The sequence below is a fragment of the Mus caroli genome, chromosome 1 (assembly GCF_900094665.2).
Source record: "Mus caroli chromosome 1, CAROLI_EIJ_v1.1, whole genome shotgun sequence".
NCBI classification, from domain to species: Eukaryota; Metazoa; Chordata; class Mammalia; order Rodentia; family Muridae; genus Mus; species Mus caroli.
In genome coordinates this window covers 149,387,649-149,406,834 of record NC_034570.1, presented here as the reverse complement: position 1 = coordinate 149,406,834, position 19,186 = coordinate 149,387,649, and the positions used below count along the sequence as shown (strand labels likewise).

At 40.0% G+C, this 19,186-nt stretch overlaps 1 protein-coding gene across 1 annotated transcript in view; it reads left to right on the top strand.

Moving 5' to 3' along the window:
- Pappa2 (pappalysin 2) overlaps positions 1 to 19,186 on the top strand; it is a 235,288-nt gene that overhangs the window by 174,551 nt on the left and 41,551 nt on the right. Inside the window, exons 17-19 of the mRNA XM_021175322.2 lie at positions 6,925 to 7,093; positions 10,196 to 10,331; positions 11,749 to 11,858. Of these exons, the coding sequence (XP_021030981.1) occupies positions 6,925 to 7,093; positions 10,196 to 10,331; positions 11,749 to 11,858 (415 nt within the window). The remainder of the gene's footprint in view (positions 1 to 6,924; positions 7,094 to 10,195; positions 10,332 to 11,748; positions 11,859 to 19,186) is intronic.

The following is a 19,186-nucleotide window of genomic DNA, read 5'->3' as shown; positions in this document are numbered from 1 at the left end:
GATTCTTATTGACTCAGTCTGGGATGTAGTTTTGGGTTCATTACTAACATGTTCTCAGATTCAAATTCTAATTCTGCTGTTCTAGGTAGCATGCTCTGTGTAGTAAGGACCCAGGATATTCTGAAGAGAGAATCTAGCCCATGTAATTCTGTTCAGAAACTGAATCTGTGTCATGCTAAAACTTAACCAATCCATACACCAGGTAATTTATCTGTATAAAAGAAATAATGGGATTGTCCCACCCCCTTGCACATTTTATTTGGCATAAGACAGCAGCAAATACAGAAGTGAGGAATTAGTTCTCTTTTCTGTGTCTTTGCAGGACTACAGGTACTACCATACTATACTAAGGGCATTAGTGCAAGGCCATCTCAGTACCTTGACCTGTGAGATAACACAAAGTCCTTATACATCCACTGAACAAAAATCTATTGATACCTAATATGAACCAGAAACAATGCCTGTTACTGAAAATATGGTATGAAGGCCCGGGTAAGAGTAAAGAGGCAAGTAACACAATAAATGGAAAAAATGTCAAGATAATTACAGAGCATGCACTCTGTGACGGCAAGAAGGATCCTATCTCTTAATTAGATGCAATGGTGATAGATGGTTCTCTTGGTGATAAAAATGTGTTGATGGATAGGAAAAGAGAGATAGGTACAGTCAATTGAACAGTATTACAAGCAGGAGGAATGGCACCCAAGTCCCTATGACAGGGAAGATCTTATTCTGCACCTCCAATTCTTATCCCAGAGTATATAAAGTGCTCTTAAAAACATGGCTGGGGTCATGAATGGTATAAAAGAAAATGGAGACATGAAATACAGGACCTTGCAGACTAATATGAAGAGTTTGGGCTTTAAAGAACTCAAATAATTTATTTTGCAACAAACAAAATGCTCTACAAAGAAAATGTTACAATACAATTTATTCATTTTTATGAAAATTTTCTCTACTTAATACTTGCTAGCTGGGTAGGAAAGGGTACAGGGAAGTGGAACGTCTAGATGGAAAAAAAGAGAGTGGCTTTGTAAAAGTAAATTTGTGGCTACAGAGATACTGAGATCCTGAGACAAACTCCAGGAATACCCGCGAGGAGGAAGTCACTAAGCTTGCTGATGGATTGCGAGAGACTAGATGGGATTGGGGAAAATGGAAGATTGAAAGAGTGTAATCTGCAAGGTCTCCTGGGCTTCAAGTCAGAGTGATGAGGTAGATGGTGATGTCATTCACTGTGCTGGGGATGTCTGAGGGGAAGTTCATGCAGAGATATGGAAACCAAGAACTAAGGAATAAATAGTCCATATCATGTAGATATGGTTTGAGGATAACATTATACTTATAAGTATTCTTCTACAAAAGACTAGTTCTTCCCTCTTCAATATCTTTTTCTGTCAATGTTATTTTTATGAAGGACTCCCCACTGTAGACACCAGATGCCCCTGGTTGGCAAAGACATGATAATTCTCTTGGACCCAGAAACCATACTCTTATTTTTCTCCAAGGAAACATAAATATGAATTTTGACAAGACTTCAGTGGTGATAGAAAAATGGGGTAGACTCGTGTGTGCCTCAAGCAACATCAATCAAACATGCAGCCAAGTTTTGATTACAAGGTCTTTACTTCTGGCAGGGATGTAAGGAGGAGAAAAGGCACAGCTGGGTTTTCAACAGTGGGTACCACAAGCTCTGGAAATTGGAAAAAGGCACCTCTCAACTTGAAAATTGTGGTCATTTGTCTGGAGAAGTTAGAAAGAAAATAAATACAAACCTTAGCCTAACCCTGGCTCCTCATGATGCCATTTTACAAAGTAAGGAATTAGAGAGCAAGATCACCAGGCTAACAACCCTTGCCAAAAAAACTGGATGCTCAGTAGAGACCAGATGGAATGGTTGCAGGCTTATTAGGTAGATGATCCCCCTCTATTTTCCCTGTATTTGCAGCTTACTTTTACTAGTATGGGAAGGAGAAGAAATGGTAGGAGTTTGCCAACCTTGTTAAATATAAAAAACATGAACAAATTTGAAAAAATATATACAGTCCAGACTCAGAGATCTAGTTCAATAATAGATATACAGAAGACTTTGAGTTTGATCCCAAATACTGCAGAAACAAAGGGGACAGAAACAAAGATGGAAACCAGGGAGCGAAGTAAGAAACTGTCTTAGGCCAATTCAAGATTTGGTTCAGAATGCCTGATAGTCTAGATTTGCAAAGAAACTCTTACTTGATTCTGGTGAGAATATAGAAACCCAATTTCACTGGAAACCCCATTGTCTCAGGGTTGGGATGTATCTTACAAACTTCAGCCTCTACTCCACCTTTATCTGAAGGCTTCCTTATTATATGACATTGGGAAAGTCACCTACTTGGTCACTAGTATTGCTTTACTGTCAAAGGTAACACTTTCAACTTCCCTTACCCCACTGGAATGAAGAAAATACAGAGAGTAGAATGTATTATGCAAAAAATAGTGAAGTGAGCTTTTAAAGAAGTCTTGTAAGGGTCTGTCTTTACAGATTGTTTCAGTGCCTACTGATATCATTCCTTGAAATGAAAATCTACTCATATCATGACTTCCAAGAGTCTCCTGGCTCCTGATTTACACATATTGTCTGGAGGAAGTGGACCCAGATGGGTAAAGCCATTTTTCAAATAAATAGTCTTGTAAGAATAAGAGGTCAGTCTGTGACATCACCAAGTTAGGTGGCACACAGAGGCAGCCATCACAAGTGGGAGATAAGATCATGTCACTAAAGTGCCTTGGATTAAAGAGCTGCAAAAACAATACTGGAGACTGAGTAACTAAAACAATTGCCATTCATTACTCACAATTCTCGGTGACAGTGTTGATAGATTTCTTCTCTAAGAACATCCTTCCTTGTTTTCAAATGTTCTTTTTGCTGTGTCCTCACAGGGAAGACTATAGTCAAGGAAGGCAAGTTTTTGTGTTCCTTCCTCTAAGGGCTGTAGTCCCATCAGGAGAGTGGTATCTCATGACTTGATTATCCCTCCATTCCCCTCCTTTCTAATGCAATCACACTGAGGATTAAGGTTTTGCCTCAAACTCGGCAGTTGGAGAAGAGACAATCATAATGTCTATAATAGTAACTGAATAAAGCAAAGTAGGTGCAGTGTTTTAGGCTTCAGTCTCCCAGATAGGCCTTAGAAATAAATCAAGTTCTTGGAACAAGAAATAATCAAAGGCACTTGTCTTAGTCAGGGTTTCTATTCCTGAACAAACATCATGACCAAGAAGCAAGTTGGGGAGGAAAGGGTTTATTCGGCTTACACTTCCACATTGCTGTTCATCACCAAGGAAGTCAGGACTGGAACTCAAGCAGGTCAGGAAACAGGAGCGGATGCAGAGGCCATGGAGGGATGTTTCTTACTGGCTTGCTTCCCCTGGCTTGCTCAGCCTGCTCTCTTATAGGACCAAGACTACCAGCCCGGAGTTGGGCCTTTCCCCCTTGATCACTAATTAAGAAAATGCCTTACTGTTGGATCTCATTGGAGGCATTTTCTCAACTGAAGCTTCTTTCTCTGTGATAACTCCAGCTGTGTCAAGTTGACACAAAACTAGCTAGCACAGCACTCCAATTTTCTGATGTTATCACAGTGTCTTTCAACTGTAACAAATAGCCAGAAAGGTCCTGTGACATACAAGCTTCATACCATGAATCTAAAGACTCAGGCCATTAGCTGAGAATCCATAGGTAAGCCTGATTGGCAGACTGAAGCATCCCACAGGACTGGACCATAAGGAACCTGATGAATGCTTTGGAAGCAGTCTAAGACTGAGGCCCAAACATTATCATCTGATGTAGAGGTATAAGAGCTGAAAAACAAACAAACAAAACCCCCGGAGATGGCTGTTGTAACGGTTAAGTTCTGTGGTCTACTTGGTTGGATGAAGAAACACATAAGGCATTAATGAGGCACAGATCTGCATACATGTATGAGTATTTTAAGAGAAATTTAACTGAGGAAAGGACTGAGAGAAAGACATTCCCTGAATGTGACTGGCACCATCCCATTGGGTGGCGGTTGGAACTGAATAAGAAGAGGAAGAGAAGAAAGCCAACTGAATCCCAGAGTCCCCTTTCTCTGTTTCCTGGTCTTCAGCAACATGAGCAAATAGCCTTCTGCTGCTGTGGACAGTGTAGTGTTGATGGCCTGTCCTTGCCTTCCCTGCCTAAATAGACTGCATTCCTCTGAACTGCCAGTCAAACTCTTCCTCCTTGCTTTTCATCAGGTGCTTGGCCACAGCAACCAGAAAATGAATTAACTCATTCAAACGAAAAGAAATCATGATAAAGGATAATTCATGAACCTGGGAAAAGTGTAGGAACCCTTATGAAAGAACCCAATTGGCTAGGGGATAGGGATGCTCACCTCTTCCCTCTCCCCCAAACACACATCTAGTCCAGGGACCTCTGTCTCCACTATGCTGCTTCTCTGGCTACCAGTCTCCCTTTTTGTGCTGCTGCTGGTTTGAAGCACAAATCCTGTCACATTGTGTGGGTACAACCCCAAACACCCAGACTCTGTCTTCCCAATCCAAGTTTAATCTGTCTACTCTCACCTCTGAGGTTGTTAAACTGGCAAGAAAATGCATGAAGTCTACATTCTTAAATGGTTTCTCATTCTGGGCAAGGAATGGGGAGACTGTTTCCATGGTTGAACTATTTTAACCAATTCACAGAAAAATACCACATGAAGTAAAAATACTGTCATCCTGACCAAACATGGGTTTTCCATCGTAATCACACTGACATACAAGGAGCAATCGAACAATCTGGCTTCCCTCCTGGTGTCGGTGGGATTGCTGGCTCTCTATATTTGAGAAATGTCAGCTCACCAGAGATATGTGAAGGGTCTCAAACTGTGGAAGTTAGGAGAAAGAAGGGATTCCTTTGGAGGATTTAAACTCTACAAGGTAAGGGGAAAGTTTTAAAAAACCCGAATTTAAGAGGGTATGTGTAGGAGGTTTATTACAGTAAAATGAACTGCAAACTCCTTACTAAAAAATACTTTTGGAAGGCATCTTTATGTATCTTTGTGAGAAAGAACCCATATACTAAATAATACATAGCATACTCTTTCATTTGCATAGAGTTCTACAATGAACATACATAACATATGCTGGGGAGAGCCATGTGTAGCATGTTACCTTCTAAGGAGATATTATTTAAATATGTTACTCAAATTGTTTGAAAGCCAAAGCATCCTGTGATGTAAGGTCTCCAGAAAGGAACTTAGCATCCCAGTGTTTCTTTATCTGTAAGGGGGCGGGGAAGATAAAAATAGTATTTTATTCTGAGCGTTACAATGAGTTGATTCATTGGTCATATGTTTTGAAATAAAACTGAAGTTATGCAGTGATTTAAAAATCAAGCATTTATTTAGTTCCTCATACCAGTTATATACTGGTTCCTGAAAACTGAAAACAAGAAATGACACAGCTGCTATCTATCCTTTCTAAGTTTCCAACCCAATGAGGAAAGATATTTTCTACATTTGTATAACAGAGAGATCCGTGTTTCTTTGATAGCAAAATGGGAGAATATTGCAAGCACACAGAAGTCATTGCACAATTGTTAGTTAAAAGCATATACAGAATGGTGTACATATCTTGATGTTAAAATGAGATAATGACACTAGAGAATGTCATTTTAGTGTTTGGGACATGTAATACAAGCCTATCATCCCAGGCAGCTGGAAAGTGTTGGTCAGAGGACCCAGAAGTTAAGTGTATTTAACCCTTATCTGAGGTCAGCTTGGATACAGGAGACCTGCTCTCTCTCTCTCTCTCTCTCTCTCTCTCTCTCTCTCTCTCTCTCACACACACACACACACACATACACAGAGTAAAGAAAGCAGATGGCAATTTAAAGCCACCATCAACATGGTAGAGAGAGCCAGTGACCAAAAGGTTGTTTATATTTTGAATTGTGAGCTTATCTGCAACCACGAGTTTTGTGAATCAGAAGTGGATATGCTAAAACAGCCAAACTGGAAAGCACCTTCTGACTGCGGTGAGTCAGAGGGGGTGGAGTGGAATTTGCAGTAACAAGAACCCTAATGTGTCTGACTCCCATCCATCTTAAGCCCACTCTCTGGTCAGGGGCCATGTCTGGACCTAAGATGGAGGGACAGTTCTTCTAGGACAATCTTGAGTCCTACCCACTCAAGGATCAAGTGAAGGTGGGAACCAAGGCGGGAGGGGAATCAACACGTACTCAAACAAAACAGAGCTGGTAAACTCAGTGAAGAGATTGTCCTTTGCAGGTCAGATGAGCCTCTATTTCAGAACAGTAACTCTCCTCAAAGAAGCGATGGCTATGAACAACTTCAGCAAATGTAACCCCACAGATCTGACACTGTTCAAGCCATATCTGATTCATCCCCTGAGTGTGACAGCTCTGCTGTTCTCTGAACTATATGATGTCTCCCAATGTGCTAATATGTGAAACTTTGCCTGTAAACAGTCCAGTTGATGTTATTTATCCACTCTCTTGGAAGTAGCAAGTCAAGTATACCAAAACTCCTAACACTGCTAACCACAATAAAGCCGTTTCAATTTCATGACTCACAATGGGACGTTTGACTAAATAGAACCTATTACTCTCCCTTTTTATGTTTATTTTTGTGCACATGAGTGCATGCATGCGCCTCTCTCTCTCTCTCTCTCTCTCTCTCTCTCTCTCTCTGTGTGTGTGTGTGTGTGTGTGTGTGTGTGTAGTGTGTGAGTGTGTGGTCCCCTTCTAGCACGTAGGTTCCAGGGATTCAGTCAGGTCTTCAGGCTTGGCACCTTTATCCTCTGAGCCATGTCACTGGTCAGGTTTGCTAATGTTTGTCACACATTACTGAGGGTCCAGTCTTTCCTTATGGGATGTTTGGTTTCCTGTCTTATTAGCAAGTTCCTGAAGATCCAGTGCCTGGATGATGGACGTTGGGAACAAGGGAGCTGCGTCCCCGTGGTTTGCGAGCCTCCTCCTCCGGTGTTTGAAGGCATGTACGAATGTACTGATGGCTTCAAGCTGGACAGCCAGTGTGTGCTCAACTGTAACCAGGAAACTGAAGGGGTAAGGAAGGCTCTGTGAACTTCATTTGCATGAGACTGTGCTCTCACCTGTATGACCATGGCCATGACATGATTTCTGAGAAGTGAACTTAAAAACCCAGCAGGCAAATCTTCATGCAGCCAGGCTCTAGTGAGAGGCACTGATATTGTTCCATGGAGAGTTCCTACTCGTGTTAGTGTTTTGGAGCATTCTCTTCCAATTTCAAAGTGTTCTTTGAGATAAGGAGAAGAAATCCGTGAGTAGGGTACCAGGGTTCATTTCAAGCTAGTCTAAGATCCTGATTGGGCAGTGCAGTCAACTCTCATTGGTGGACTTACCTACCTGGGTAGAAATGCAGGAGCTGTGAATTTTTTTGTTTTTTGGTTTTTTGGCAGTAGAACAAAGTCCCAAACAAAACATGAATTTCTGAGCAAAGCATCTTGAAGTGCTACTTGCCTGTTACCCTCCCTAGGATGCTGGCACAAGTATGAACTAAAAAACACCGCCTTATCATAATTGTATTACTAAACACAGTTTTGTTTTAGACACTGCAAGTAACACACACACACATACATGAGACAGGAAGTCAAGTAGACTTTGGAGGCAAAAATCAATGGCCTTCACCACATCCTTGGCATGAACAGATGTGAAAAGAATGGGTGATAAAATGAGACCCAAAGACATCAGACATGCCAGTGTGAACTGACTAGTTAAGACAGCAAGAGGCTAATATCTTATATCTTGGGTATCCTAAGTTTTGGGCTAATATCCACTTATCAGTGAATACATATTGTGTGAGTTCTTTTGTGATTGTGTTACTTCACTCAAGATGATGCCCTCCAGGTCCATCCATTTGGCTAGGAATTTCATAAATTCATTCTTTTTAATAGCTGAGTAGTACTCCATTGTGTAAATGTACCATAATTTCTGTATCCATTCCTCTGTTGAGGGACATCTGGGTTCTTTCCAGCTTCTGGCTATTATAAATAGGGCTGCTATGAACATAGTGGAGCATGTGTCCTTTTTACCGGTTGGGACATCTTCTGGATATATGCCCAGGAGAGGTATTGCTGGATCCTCCGGTAGTACTATGTCCAATTTTCTGAGGAACCGCCAGACTGATTTCCAGAGTGGTTGTACAAGCTTGCAATCCCACCAACAATGGAGGAGTGTTCCTCTTTCTCCACATCCTCGCCAGCATCTGCTGTCACCTGAATTTTTGATCTTAGCCATTCTGACTGGTGTGAGGTGGAATCTCAGGGTTGTTTTGATTTGCATTTCCCTGATGATTAAGGATGTTGAACATTTTTTCAGGTGCTTCTCTGCCATTCGGTATTCCTCAGGTGAGAATTCTTTGTTCAGTTCTGAGCCCCATTTTTAATGGGGTTATCTGACTTTTTGGAGTCCACCTTCTTGAGTTCTTTATTCACACAATATGTATTCACTGATAAGTGGATATTAGCCCAAAACTTAGGATACACAAGATATAAGATACAATTTGCTAAATGCATGAAACTCAAGAAGAATGAAGACCAAAGTGTGGACACTGTGCCCCTTCTTAGAATTGGGAACAAAACACCCAGGGAAGGAGTTACAGAGACAAAGTTCGTAGCTGTGATAAAAGGATGGACCATTTAGAGACTACCGTATCCAGGGATCCATCCCATAATCAGCTTCTAAACGCTGACACCATTGCATACACTAGCAAGATTCTGCTGAAAGGACCCAAATATAGCTATCTCTTGTGAGACAATGCCGGGGCCTAGCAAACACAGGAGTGGATGCTCACAGTCAGCTATTGGATGTATCACAGGGCTCCCAATGGAGAAGCTAGAGAAAGTACCCAAGGAGCTAAAGGGATCTGCAACCCTATTGTTGGAACAACATGATGTACTAACCAGAACCCCGGAGCTCTTGTCTCTAGCTGCATATGTATCGAAAGATGGCCTAGTCGGCCATCAATGGAAAGAGAGGCCCATTGGACTTGCAAACTTTATATGCCCCAATATAGGGGAATGCCAGGGCCAAAAGAATGGGAATGGGTGGGTAGGGAAGTGGGGGGCGCTATGGGGGACTTTTGGGATAGCATTGGAAATGTAATTGAGGAAAATATGTAATAAAAATATTAAAAATTTAAAAAAAAGACAGCAAGAGGTTTGCCAGACAAGGGCTGGGTTATTGATAGATCTGTATTTCCTCCCTTGGGTTTTATAGTTCTTAATTTTCTCTGTGTTTCATCTAGGTAGAGTATACTTTGATTATTATTTTTTGTTGGAAGGGGGGTTCTGGGGTGAACCAAGAGTTACACCAGGCAACAGACATGTGGAGGAAGGGAATAGATTTCAAACAGGATTTAAAAGCAGCAAGAATATGTGTATTTCAGTAGAGGGGCAAAGACATACCTTTAGGAAAATTGTTAATTACTTTCACTCCAGAAAACCTGCCTTGGAAAAAATATTCAGCATTTGCCACAAGAAACATTTGTGTGATAATATGTACAAATCAGGGCATAGCAACACCATCTGGGGAAATTTTCCTAAAACAGCATACAATACACAGCTCTAGTCAGTATCTTATTATATCCTCAGAGCTGAAGGAGAATATAATAGTGCTAAGTTTCATGAATGGAAAACTTGTTTATGATTGCTTCACATGGAAGCAAGAGCTTGTCTTAGGTTCCCTGTTTGTTTATCCTTCCATCCTTCTTCCCTTCCCTTCCCTTCCCTTCCCTTCCCTTCCCTTCCTTTCCCTTCTCTTCTTTTCTTCTCTGTTTTCCATTTCTAACTCTGCTTATTGTTCTTTTTTAAAAATGAATTATTTATTTATTTTATGTATATGAATATACTGTAGCTGTCTTCAGACACACCAGAAGAGGGCATCAGATCTCATTACAGATGATTGTGAGCCATCATGTGGTTGCTGGGAATTGAACTCAGAACCTCTGGAAGAGTAGTCAGTGCTCTCAACTGCTGAGCCATCTCTCCAGTCCTCTCCTTATTGTTCTAATCATCATTTAGCCCAATTTCCAGAAGTTAATGGATATTATCATTTACTTGGACCATTTTCCCATCGTACAATGAAAACATAATAACAATAGTTCTGTTCTTATATTTGATATTCTAGATTCCCATCCTCTGCACTAAAGAGGGGTTGTGGACCCAGGAATTCAAGTTGTGTGAAAACCTGCAAGGAGAATGCCCACCACCCACCTCAGAGTTGAATTCTGTGGAGTACAAGTGTGGACAGGGATATGGGATCGGTAAGAACAGAAATCTGTTCATGTCACCCTCTTTGCTTTAGGACTCAGAGTGCATCCATCTGTGGCTGGATTTGTAGCTCTGAAAAAGATACACCTGAACAGCTACACCCAACTCATGCGGGGCTCCTCCCACATGATGCAGGACTCCTGTATAACCTCTTCTGTTGCAGAAAGGATTACTTGGGATGGCACTCACTTGTGTTCTTCAGTCTTTCTCACTTGTGTTGTTTTTCAGTCTTTCTCTCCAGAGGACTGGGTTCCATATCTGTGGACAAGCGCTTATTCAAGTAATGTCAGTTAAAGTTGTTTGGGACCAGAACTAACTTAGAGTAAAGTCGACTCAACTTTACCCAAACTTGGCCCCTACCATTGTAGAAATATTGAAATTTGTGTGAAACCTTATGAGACTGCATCTAAATTCTGAATTACACAGGCTTGAAAATTTCCATACAATGTAAATGTGCGTAATGTGAGTTAATTTGAAACCTCAGTCATTTTTTAATTGATTCTTCACTGTGTTCCAAGTATTTGTGCCTTGACATACACAATATACTCAGGTCTGGTTCAATGGTGTTTTATGAATAGATTCTCACCCAAAAGCTCCTGATTTCTACATAAATTATCACACACACACACACCCCTAAATTATACAACTTTAAAAAATATATTATTTACCTAAGGACACAGACATGTAGACAATGAGAACTGCAAAGAAGGTTAGCAGTTATGTAATTTGTGGATGAGGAAACAGAGGAACCCCAAAATGAGTTTTATTTGAATAGGCTCTGAGGAGGTGCTTGGATTGCCCCATGTAAACAGTACAAGAGTTTCCTTTGAGAGACCGAAATCCCTGCTTCTGGTTTTGGATGTTTCCTCCTTTACTTGAATAGGTTTCTTGGTTGTGCATGTAATAATGTGTGCCAATTCAGAGGCTAGGCTAGGCTGGGAGGAAATGTCATGATCTCTGCTCTACATCTCCCTGCCCCTCCCAAGCTAATTAAGCTACAAGCTCACAGGTGCAATAAATCTAAGTTCCTGGGAGTTTAGAATAAAATCAAATATGTCTAAAAGGCATCCGTGTTTGGAAAGCTGGAGCCCTGATTTGGGGATTCAGGGATCTGCTAAACCAGGAATTGATCCCTAAATTATTGAATGGCTCAGTGATACATAGATTCCTAAGGAGAAGATATACTATCCCAGGCAGAGGAGGTTGCACATAGGGAAAGGTGAAGAGTTAACTTGCCACAGTGACTCTTGATCACACTGCATAACAGTGTCCTTACAGGTACACAGGAGGTGAATGTTAACACCGTTTGTAACTACCATGATTTTATGGCCTATAGTGTAGAAAGCAAGCATTGGAAAAGACTATGACCTGGGAAATTCATGTCTCTGCTATAAATTTCAATTCCTCTAGGTGCAGTGTGCTCCCCATCATGTGTAATCCCTCCTAGTGACCCTGTGATACTTCCGGAGAATGTGACTACTGACACTTTGGAGCACTGGATGGAACCTATCAAGGTCCAGGTAAGCACAGGGTATAGATAGAACTGCCGACCACTTCTCAAGTGACAGGACACTCCCTGGAAGGATTTAGAGGCTCCCCAAATACCCTGCTATCAAACAGCCCTGTGGGTGATTCCCATGATCAAAGAGAAATGTAGAGTTAGAAAGGGAGAAAAATAATGGCTGAGGAAAAACAATGGGGACCATTTAAAGGGGAAGCTAGAAAAAAACAATGGGGACCTTTTAAAGGGGAAGCTAGAAAGAAAACTCAGAGACAGAAACGACAGGGAAGAAAATGAATAATGGAAACAAGGCAGGAAGTGTTAGGATAAGCTGAGGAAATATGAAAAGATGAGAGGAGAGTGTAGAAAGGCTAGGTTAGACACAGTCCAAATACTTAGCTCACAGGGAGAATGTGGTTAGCAGACAGGAGAGCAAGATTCACTTTCCTGTCTTTCCCCTTCTTTCTAAATCCTGAAATTCTATCCCCAGGTCCATTGTCCTTTAAACTCATGGGGAAAATCTGTTATATCTCTGGTCTCCTCTCTGGTCCTCTCTTGAAATCACTGCCTTCCAGAAGGCTCAATGGAATCTCTTTCTATCACTGAAAATATCATAGTGTCTGTGGGGGTGTGGGGGGTGGGAACTGTCCTCATGTCTCCTCAGAGCCTCTTCTAACCCATATTTCCCTGCCTAGAATCTACAACATTTGAGACTGAAGCCAATAGAACAGAACAGAACCTTTAACCCCTTCAAGGCCACTGATCTCTAAGCCTTAGGTTGCACATTGCTAGTCCTGGAGGCACTCTCGTTTTCAGGCCATAGATAACACCCCAGTTAGAATATTCATCGGTTTCCCCACCCATCCTCTGACTCTTGTAAGACCCTCGGATCTATATTCTCTTTTCTCCAAGGACAATGTTCACTTCCTGGCTCTCTCACATACACTTTCCTTCGATCACTGATTTTACGACTGTCCCCTCTTGCCTGTTTTCTGAGGATATGATGAGCTGCATCTCAGTACATTTGCATGGGTGGTTCCTTCTGCCTCCAATGTTCTCCTAGATATCTGCTTCCTTTATACCTATACTTCTTTCATATTTTGAGTCTAATATTATGAAGGCCATCTTTGGCTATTCTATTTAAAATTTTAGTTGATTTTTCTGGTGCATTCCTTTATTTTTTTCTCCTTGGAACTTTCTAGCAGACATTATATATTTTACTTATTTATTTCTATCTCTAAAAACATGAGGGATAATTTCTTTTTTGTCCATTGTTATATATTTAGACCCCCAGAGTGGTGACTGGGAAATACTAAGTATTCAATAGCTATTTGTAAAATGAATAAAAGTAAAGAAATCAAGAGCTTAATGGATATATATATATATATATATATATATATATATATATACTTTACTCAGTTGGGTCTTCTTTTTTTTTTTAATTAGATATTTTCTTTATTTGCATTTCAAATGTTATCCCCTTTTCTAGTTTCCCCTCCAAAAATCCCCTATCTCCTCCCCTTGCATGAGCTCACCAATCCACACACTCCTGCTTCCTGGCCCTGGCATTCCCCTATACTGGGTCATAGAATCTTCACAGGACCAAGGGCCTCTCCTTCCATTGATGACTGACTAGGCCAATGGATAATATTTTGTTGTGAGTTGTGCTTTCTTAGGATGAGGATAGAATGAGATGAGGCTGCTCTATTAGACTGTTCTATTAAATTCTCTCAAGCTTCTTTCTATACATTCACTTTCACCTCCTTTATCTCACAGGCTTGGGCCCTGATTTGATAGTTCCTGTTAACTACTGGATTTCTATTTGGATTTGACTTTATTTTGATGTAAAATATACTGATTTGAAATTCAGAAACATTGTATAGTGCAATTATTAGTTTGGGGCATAAGTTGTCCAGATGTGATATTGAAGTATCGGTGATCACTATAATCTTTGCATTAAAACATGTATCATTTTAAATATTGGATATATATCATGTGTATATACATCCTAGCTGTCTAAGAGTGTCCATGGGGTCCAGAGGACAGGATTGAATCACCTGGAACTAGGTTTAGAGGTGGTCGTGAGATGTCTGATGTGGGTGCTGAGAACTGGATTCTGGTCCTCTGTAAGAGCAGAACATATTCTTAATTTCTGAGCTATCCATCCAGTCCTTGTAAAGCTAAACTTATGTTCCTGAATTCTGCTAGTCACCAGCTGTATAGCCTCTTATATAGCTGGTGTTCACTGTCCTGGCTCTCAATTTCTTCAAGTAAATGGGGATCATACCCACTTCTATGGATGATCCCAGAATCAAAGGAGAGCCATATGGATGGAGTTTAAATTGATTGGTCCCTAGGAAACTTTCTCATTCAGTTGTCAAGCAAGGAAACTTACTTTACTTGTGCCCATTACTTATCATCTGCAGTCACACTTCACTGTTCTTTATGATTGCGGGCTATGTGTCCTCCAGCTGCCGTTCTGGAGCATAGCTACAGTTAGCAGAACACTCACAATGTGTGTCATATTGCTATGGAAAACGAGATAAAGTGAATGAGTTTCGCCCAGCAATCTAAGGGACAAACTCAGATAATTTGAAAAGTGTAAGACACTAATTGAATTTACTTTAGAAGAATAATTTATTCTTGAAAAATAACGCAGCAGTCAGAATTTCACAAGTAAAAACCAAGAATATTTTATGTGTTTCTGAATTCCAAATCAGTGTCCTTCACACCAAAATCAAATGAAATCAAATAGCAATCCAATCAATGATGAGATTATGTTTCAGCTACTAATGAGCTCATGGATTTGGTCATTTTGTGACACTCAGGGGCTCACGAAGGGTGTAAAATCTAACCTTGTCTTTATAGATAAGAAGAAATATCTCATAAACCTAAGCAACTATGTTTGATAAATCTTGATATGTTGACTAAAACACTCTAACCCAAACTGACTGTCTTGGAGGTTGTCCTGTGGTTTTACCCAGTTTGGGTAAAATATCTCACTTCAGTTTGGGTATCCTTTCACATCACTTGGGCAGTGTATAAAAGAAGGTAGCTCTTGCATCCTACTAAAGGCTAGGATGCTTTGAAATGTGAAAAGATGTGTAACACACACACATCCCACAATTCCACTGGACACTTCAAGTATATTAAGTCATTATACTTACAAATAAGACAATTGCCACATATATACTTGAAGTCTAAGACTACCTATTTTGAGTAGAGTTCATTTGTTTAATAAATAATTCTTGCTGCTTTCATGGAAATCTCTGTCTATCATATTTCAAATCATTTTGTATCCAACAAGACTGCAGCGAGCAGAACTAAATTATTCTTAATTCTGCTTCAAATGACTTTGTTCTGTGTAACAAACATGGTAGCTTATATTTAAATAACAGTTTATTATCTCTAAACTCACATGTATATGCATTAGTACAAATCTATACATGATTCAAATTATGTATCATTACATGTGTGTAACTATGTGTGTAAATACATGTTGTATACATATGTATATAAGTTGAATCTCATCACAAATGAGTAAGCTCAAAAGGATTGTATGATCTCTACATTTATAGGCATTGCTAGATAATCTTCCCAAAATTTCACAGTTGTCAAGAAGTGGAGAAATGTTGAAGCAATGTTTCTGACTATAAATTGTGTGACAGTCTCTGTATTACCACACCCACCGCAATTCTTTTCGCTCTAGCTGTTTCCTTGGGATAGTTTTCCTGTCAGACAGAAAATAGGTCACTCTTTTCAACCATGAAAACCATCCATCCATCCGACACTTCCTTCCCTTATCATGACATCTAAAAAATAATTTAAGAGAGATATTTCCCTATAACACTACTTTTCTTTTTTTGTGACAGATTTTGGTGTTTTGGTTTTCTTTTAAAGAGCAGAGAAGTCTGCTTTTGGATGTCTGTAGTTTATTTTCCCTTCTCTAGAGGGCTGACTAGTTTTTATTCTTACAAATGACAACACCCAAGTTTTAAAATAATATACAATTTATTAAAGGAACAATTTCATGAGATGTAAACTGTCTGTGGTTTTGATGAAAAATACCTTCAAGAAACAAGTGACAAAAAAGAGTAAGGGGGTTTGCTCTTGGGAGCCTCTGTGCTCTCTGTCAAGGAGAAGGAAATGCTATTTATCCTGTAGTATTGTTATAAAAAAAATACACACACACACACACACACACACACACACACCTATCCAGCACAGTTTCCAGTACATATTTAAGTTTAAGTGCTACTTTAACTTATTTAGTATAAATTTTACCCTTTTAAAATATCCTCCATCTCTGAAAAATTGGACCACCTAGCTCCATGGAATAAACAAAAAAAGTTCCATTGTTTGCTAGTATGTGCGTGTGTGTTTGCGTGTGAAGAGGAGATATCTGGATCATTTGCTCTTTTTTGTCCTTTTTTTCAAATTGGGCTGAGAGCCGGGCGTGGTGGCGCACGCCTTTAATCCCAGCACTCGGGAGGCAGAGGCAGGTGGATTTCTGAGTTCGAGGCCAGCCTGGTCTACAAAGTGAGTTCCAGGATAGCCAGGGCTATAAAGAGAAACCCTGTCTCGAAAAAACAAACAAACAAAAAAAACAAACAAACAAATTGGGCTGAGAAAGCTAGAGAATCAATGTTCTTTAAGATTTTTTTTTTGTATAACCTTTGACTAAAAAAGCAATTTCTCTTCTCTTCTCTTCTCTTCTCTTCTCTTCTCTTCTCTTCTCTTCTCTTCTCTTCTCTTCTCTTCTTCTTTTCTCTTCTTTTCTTTTCTTTTTTCTCTTCTCTTTGTTTTGATTTTTTTTTGTGTGACAAGGTTTCTCTGTGTAAACCTGACTGTCCTGGAACTCACTCTGTAGACCAGGCTGGCCTTGAACTCAGATCCACCTGCCTCTGCCTCCTCTAAAACTCTTGTGATGCATACAAGGATAGACTAAACATACCACACACACACACACACAATTACATTTCAGGCAGCAGACCAGAGTATGAAATTCTCAGATGGACACTCTGAGTCTTTGACAGGGTGCTTAAATAGTGGGATCTGACAATAATGAGATGCAGGGCACTCACTGTGTGTTGAATCAGTGTTGATAGCATAGTTCATGCCAGACACGCAGAGATACCTCCTGCCTACTCTCTTTACTTCCTGATAGTGATAGTCACCCTGGACCCTGCTCCAAGCTGCCAAGAGAGAGTGTGGGATGAATTCCAGACAAGGAGTACTTTGCCATTTTCAAGTCTTCATGTTTCCTTCTCTTGATTTCTCTCTTTTCTCTCATTTGACTTGCTAATTTCAGCATCAGGTTGAGCACAAAGGGTTCTCAAAGTAGGTAAACATCTCACCCTTCATCCAAACACCATTTTATCTGTGAGGTAGAAGGAACGTGGTGGTTGCAAGAAAGCAAAACCTGCAGAATGCAGGCCTCCACCAAGACAAAGTTTTGTTTTTCCAAAACTCTTTTTAAGGGTAACATAAATTGGCTATGGCTACTTTTCTCTGCTCTGTCATGAGAAGTCCTTGTTATACCTTCTAAAGGGGGAACGTCGATATTTTAACTTTGAAAGATGAGGTCTTTCAGGAATCCATTTCATGAGGAGATTTTTGTTTGTTTTTCTGACTTTTGGGATTTTGTTGTTGTTTTGGTTTTGTTTTGTTTTGGTTTGGTTTGGTTTAAACACATTGCAGTAGTTCCTTGCCTGGAACTGAGTCTTCCTAAATTGTATTTTAAAGTGATTCCTTCCAAAGCCGAAGGCGTGTATCATCTCCTGTCATTTCTCCATTACTTTGTCTCATAAATTCCTGCTTCACAGCCTGAACAATGATCTCCTCTATTGTTAAGTACTGTCATAATTATGAATTAGTCAGGTGCAAGTTAGTGAGATTTCACCAAAGGGACATTTGACATTTTGGAAAGAACTTTAAGACAACCTGCATTCCTTGTCAGATCCCCAGCTCTTCAAAAGCCCAGGGACAGCAAAGCCTATCATTTTTATTTTGGTTTGCTTTCCCAAATTAACCCTGTAAGGATTAGTGGTTCTTTTAGTAAACAGAATAGTTTAAAGCAAAAGAGAAACGGGAGTTTGAAGTTGTCTTACTGTGCAATTAGACTCCCATCCCTTCTTGCTATCACTGCTCCTTGCTATTTAACCTACTCCATATGGATAGTCAATTCTGTTACTCTCATTCCTTTTGCTGTGACTAAGTAAATGCAAAATCTTTTCATGTATGCAAATGTCAGATAAATTTAATGACAGCGAGATTGACAATATTCACTGGTTTTAAATGTTAATTCAGTTTTCAGAGTAGTTCAGACTGCCATACCTCTTTAATCTTTGTAAGGTGCTAAAAGTGGGTAGTAAGTTTCCTGTATCCATCCTACATGCTAAATCCTTGAGGAGGCAGGTGGATTTTCCTGTCCTGTTATTTATGACTGACATTGGCCAACTGGTAACTGCAGTCAGGACTGGTTCATCCTCAGTCTTCTGCCTCTTCTGACCTGTGAAAGCCATCCATCCCATAAACACAGCCCTCATCTCTGATGATATGCTGCGTCTTCTGACCTGTGAAAGCCATCCATCCCATAAACACAGCCCTCATCTCTGATGATATGCTTATCTTCTAGACTTGAACTACTTGGCATTGATAAAAAGACAATTGCAAATGGTTTTAAAACTGTGCATGATGGAGATAGAAGAAGGAAGTGAATGGTGAGGAAAGCAGCGAGTTAGCGGTCATAGCTCCTAGAGAAAGCAAATGGGATTTTCTCCCTGCCTGGAAAACTTTGGCAAATTACAAGCATGCATGTTATGTACATGAACAATCTATGCAGTAAAATAGAGAATTTTTATTTCTTCTGCCCAGTTTCACTAAATCTTTTAAAATCATGTTGCTTCCAGAGTGCAAATCAATATAGATCCTTGCAATATAACTATCCTTTCTATTGGCAATGCCTGTTCTGAGTTTACTATTATTTTTATGGATTAGCATACATTACAACGATTTCTTGTGACTCTTATGCTACTAATGGCCAACTTCTGAGATGAATTGATGGTCAAGGATTTGTTTTGAGCTTTCCCAAAGGAAAAAGTTCTAAGTTTTAAGTAAAAATAAAACAAAATAAAAACATAGTTAATTTTACTTTGGATTGGGACAATTTAAAAGTAAGGAAAGAAAAAGAAAGAAAGAAAGAAAGAAAGAAAGAAAGAAAGAAAGAAAGAAAGAAAGGCAGAAAGAAAGGCAGAAAGAGAAAGGCAGAAAGGAAGGAAGGAAGGAAGGAAGGAAGGAAGGAAGGAAGGAAGGAAGGGAGGGAGGGAGGGAGGAAGGAAGGAAGGA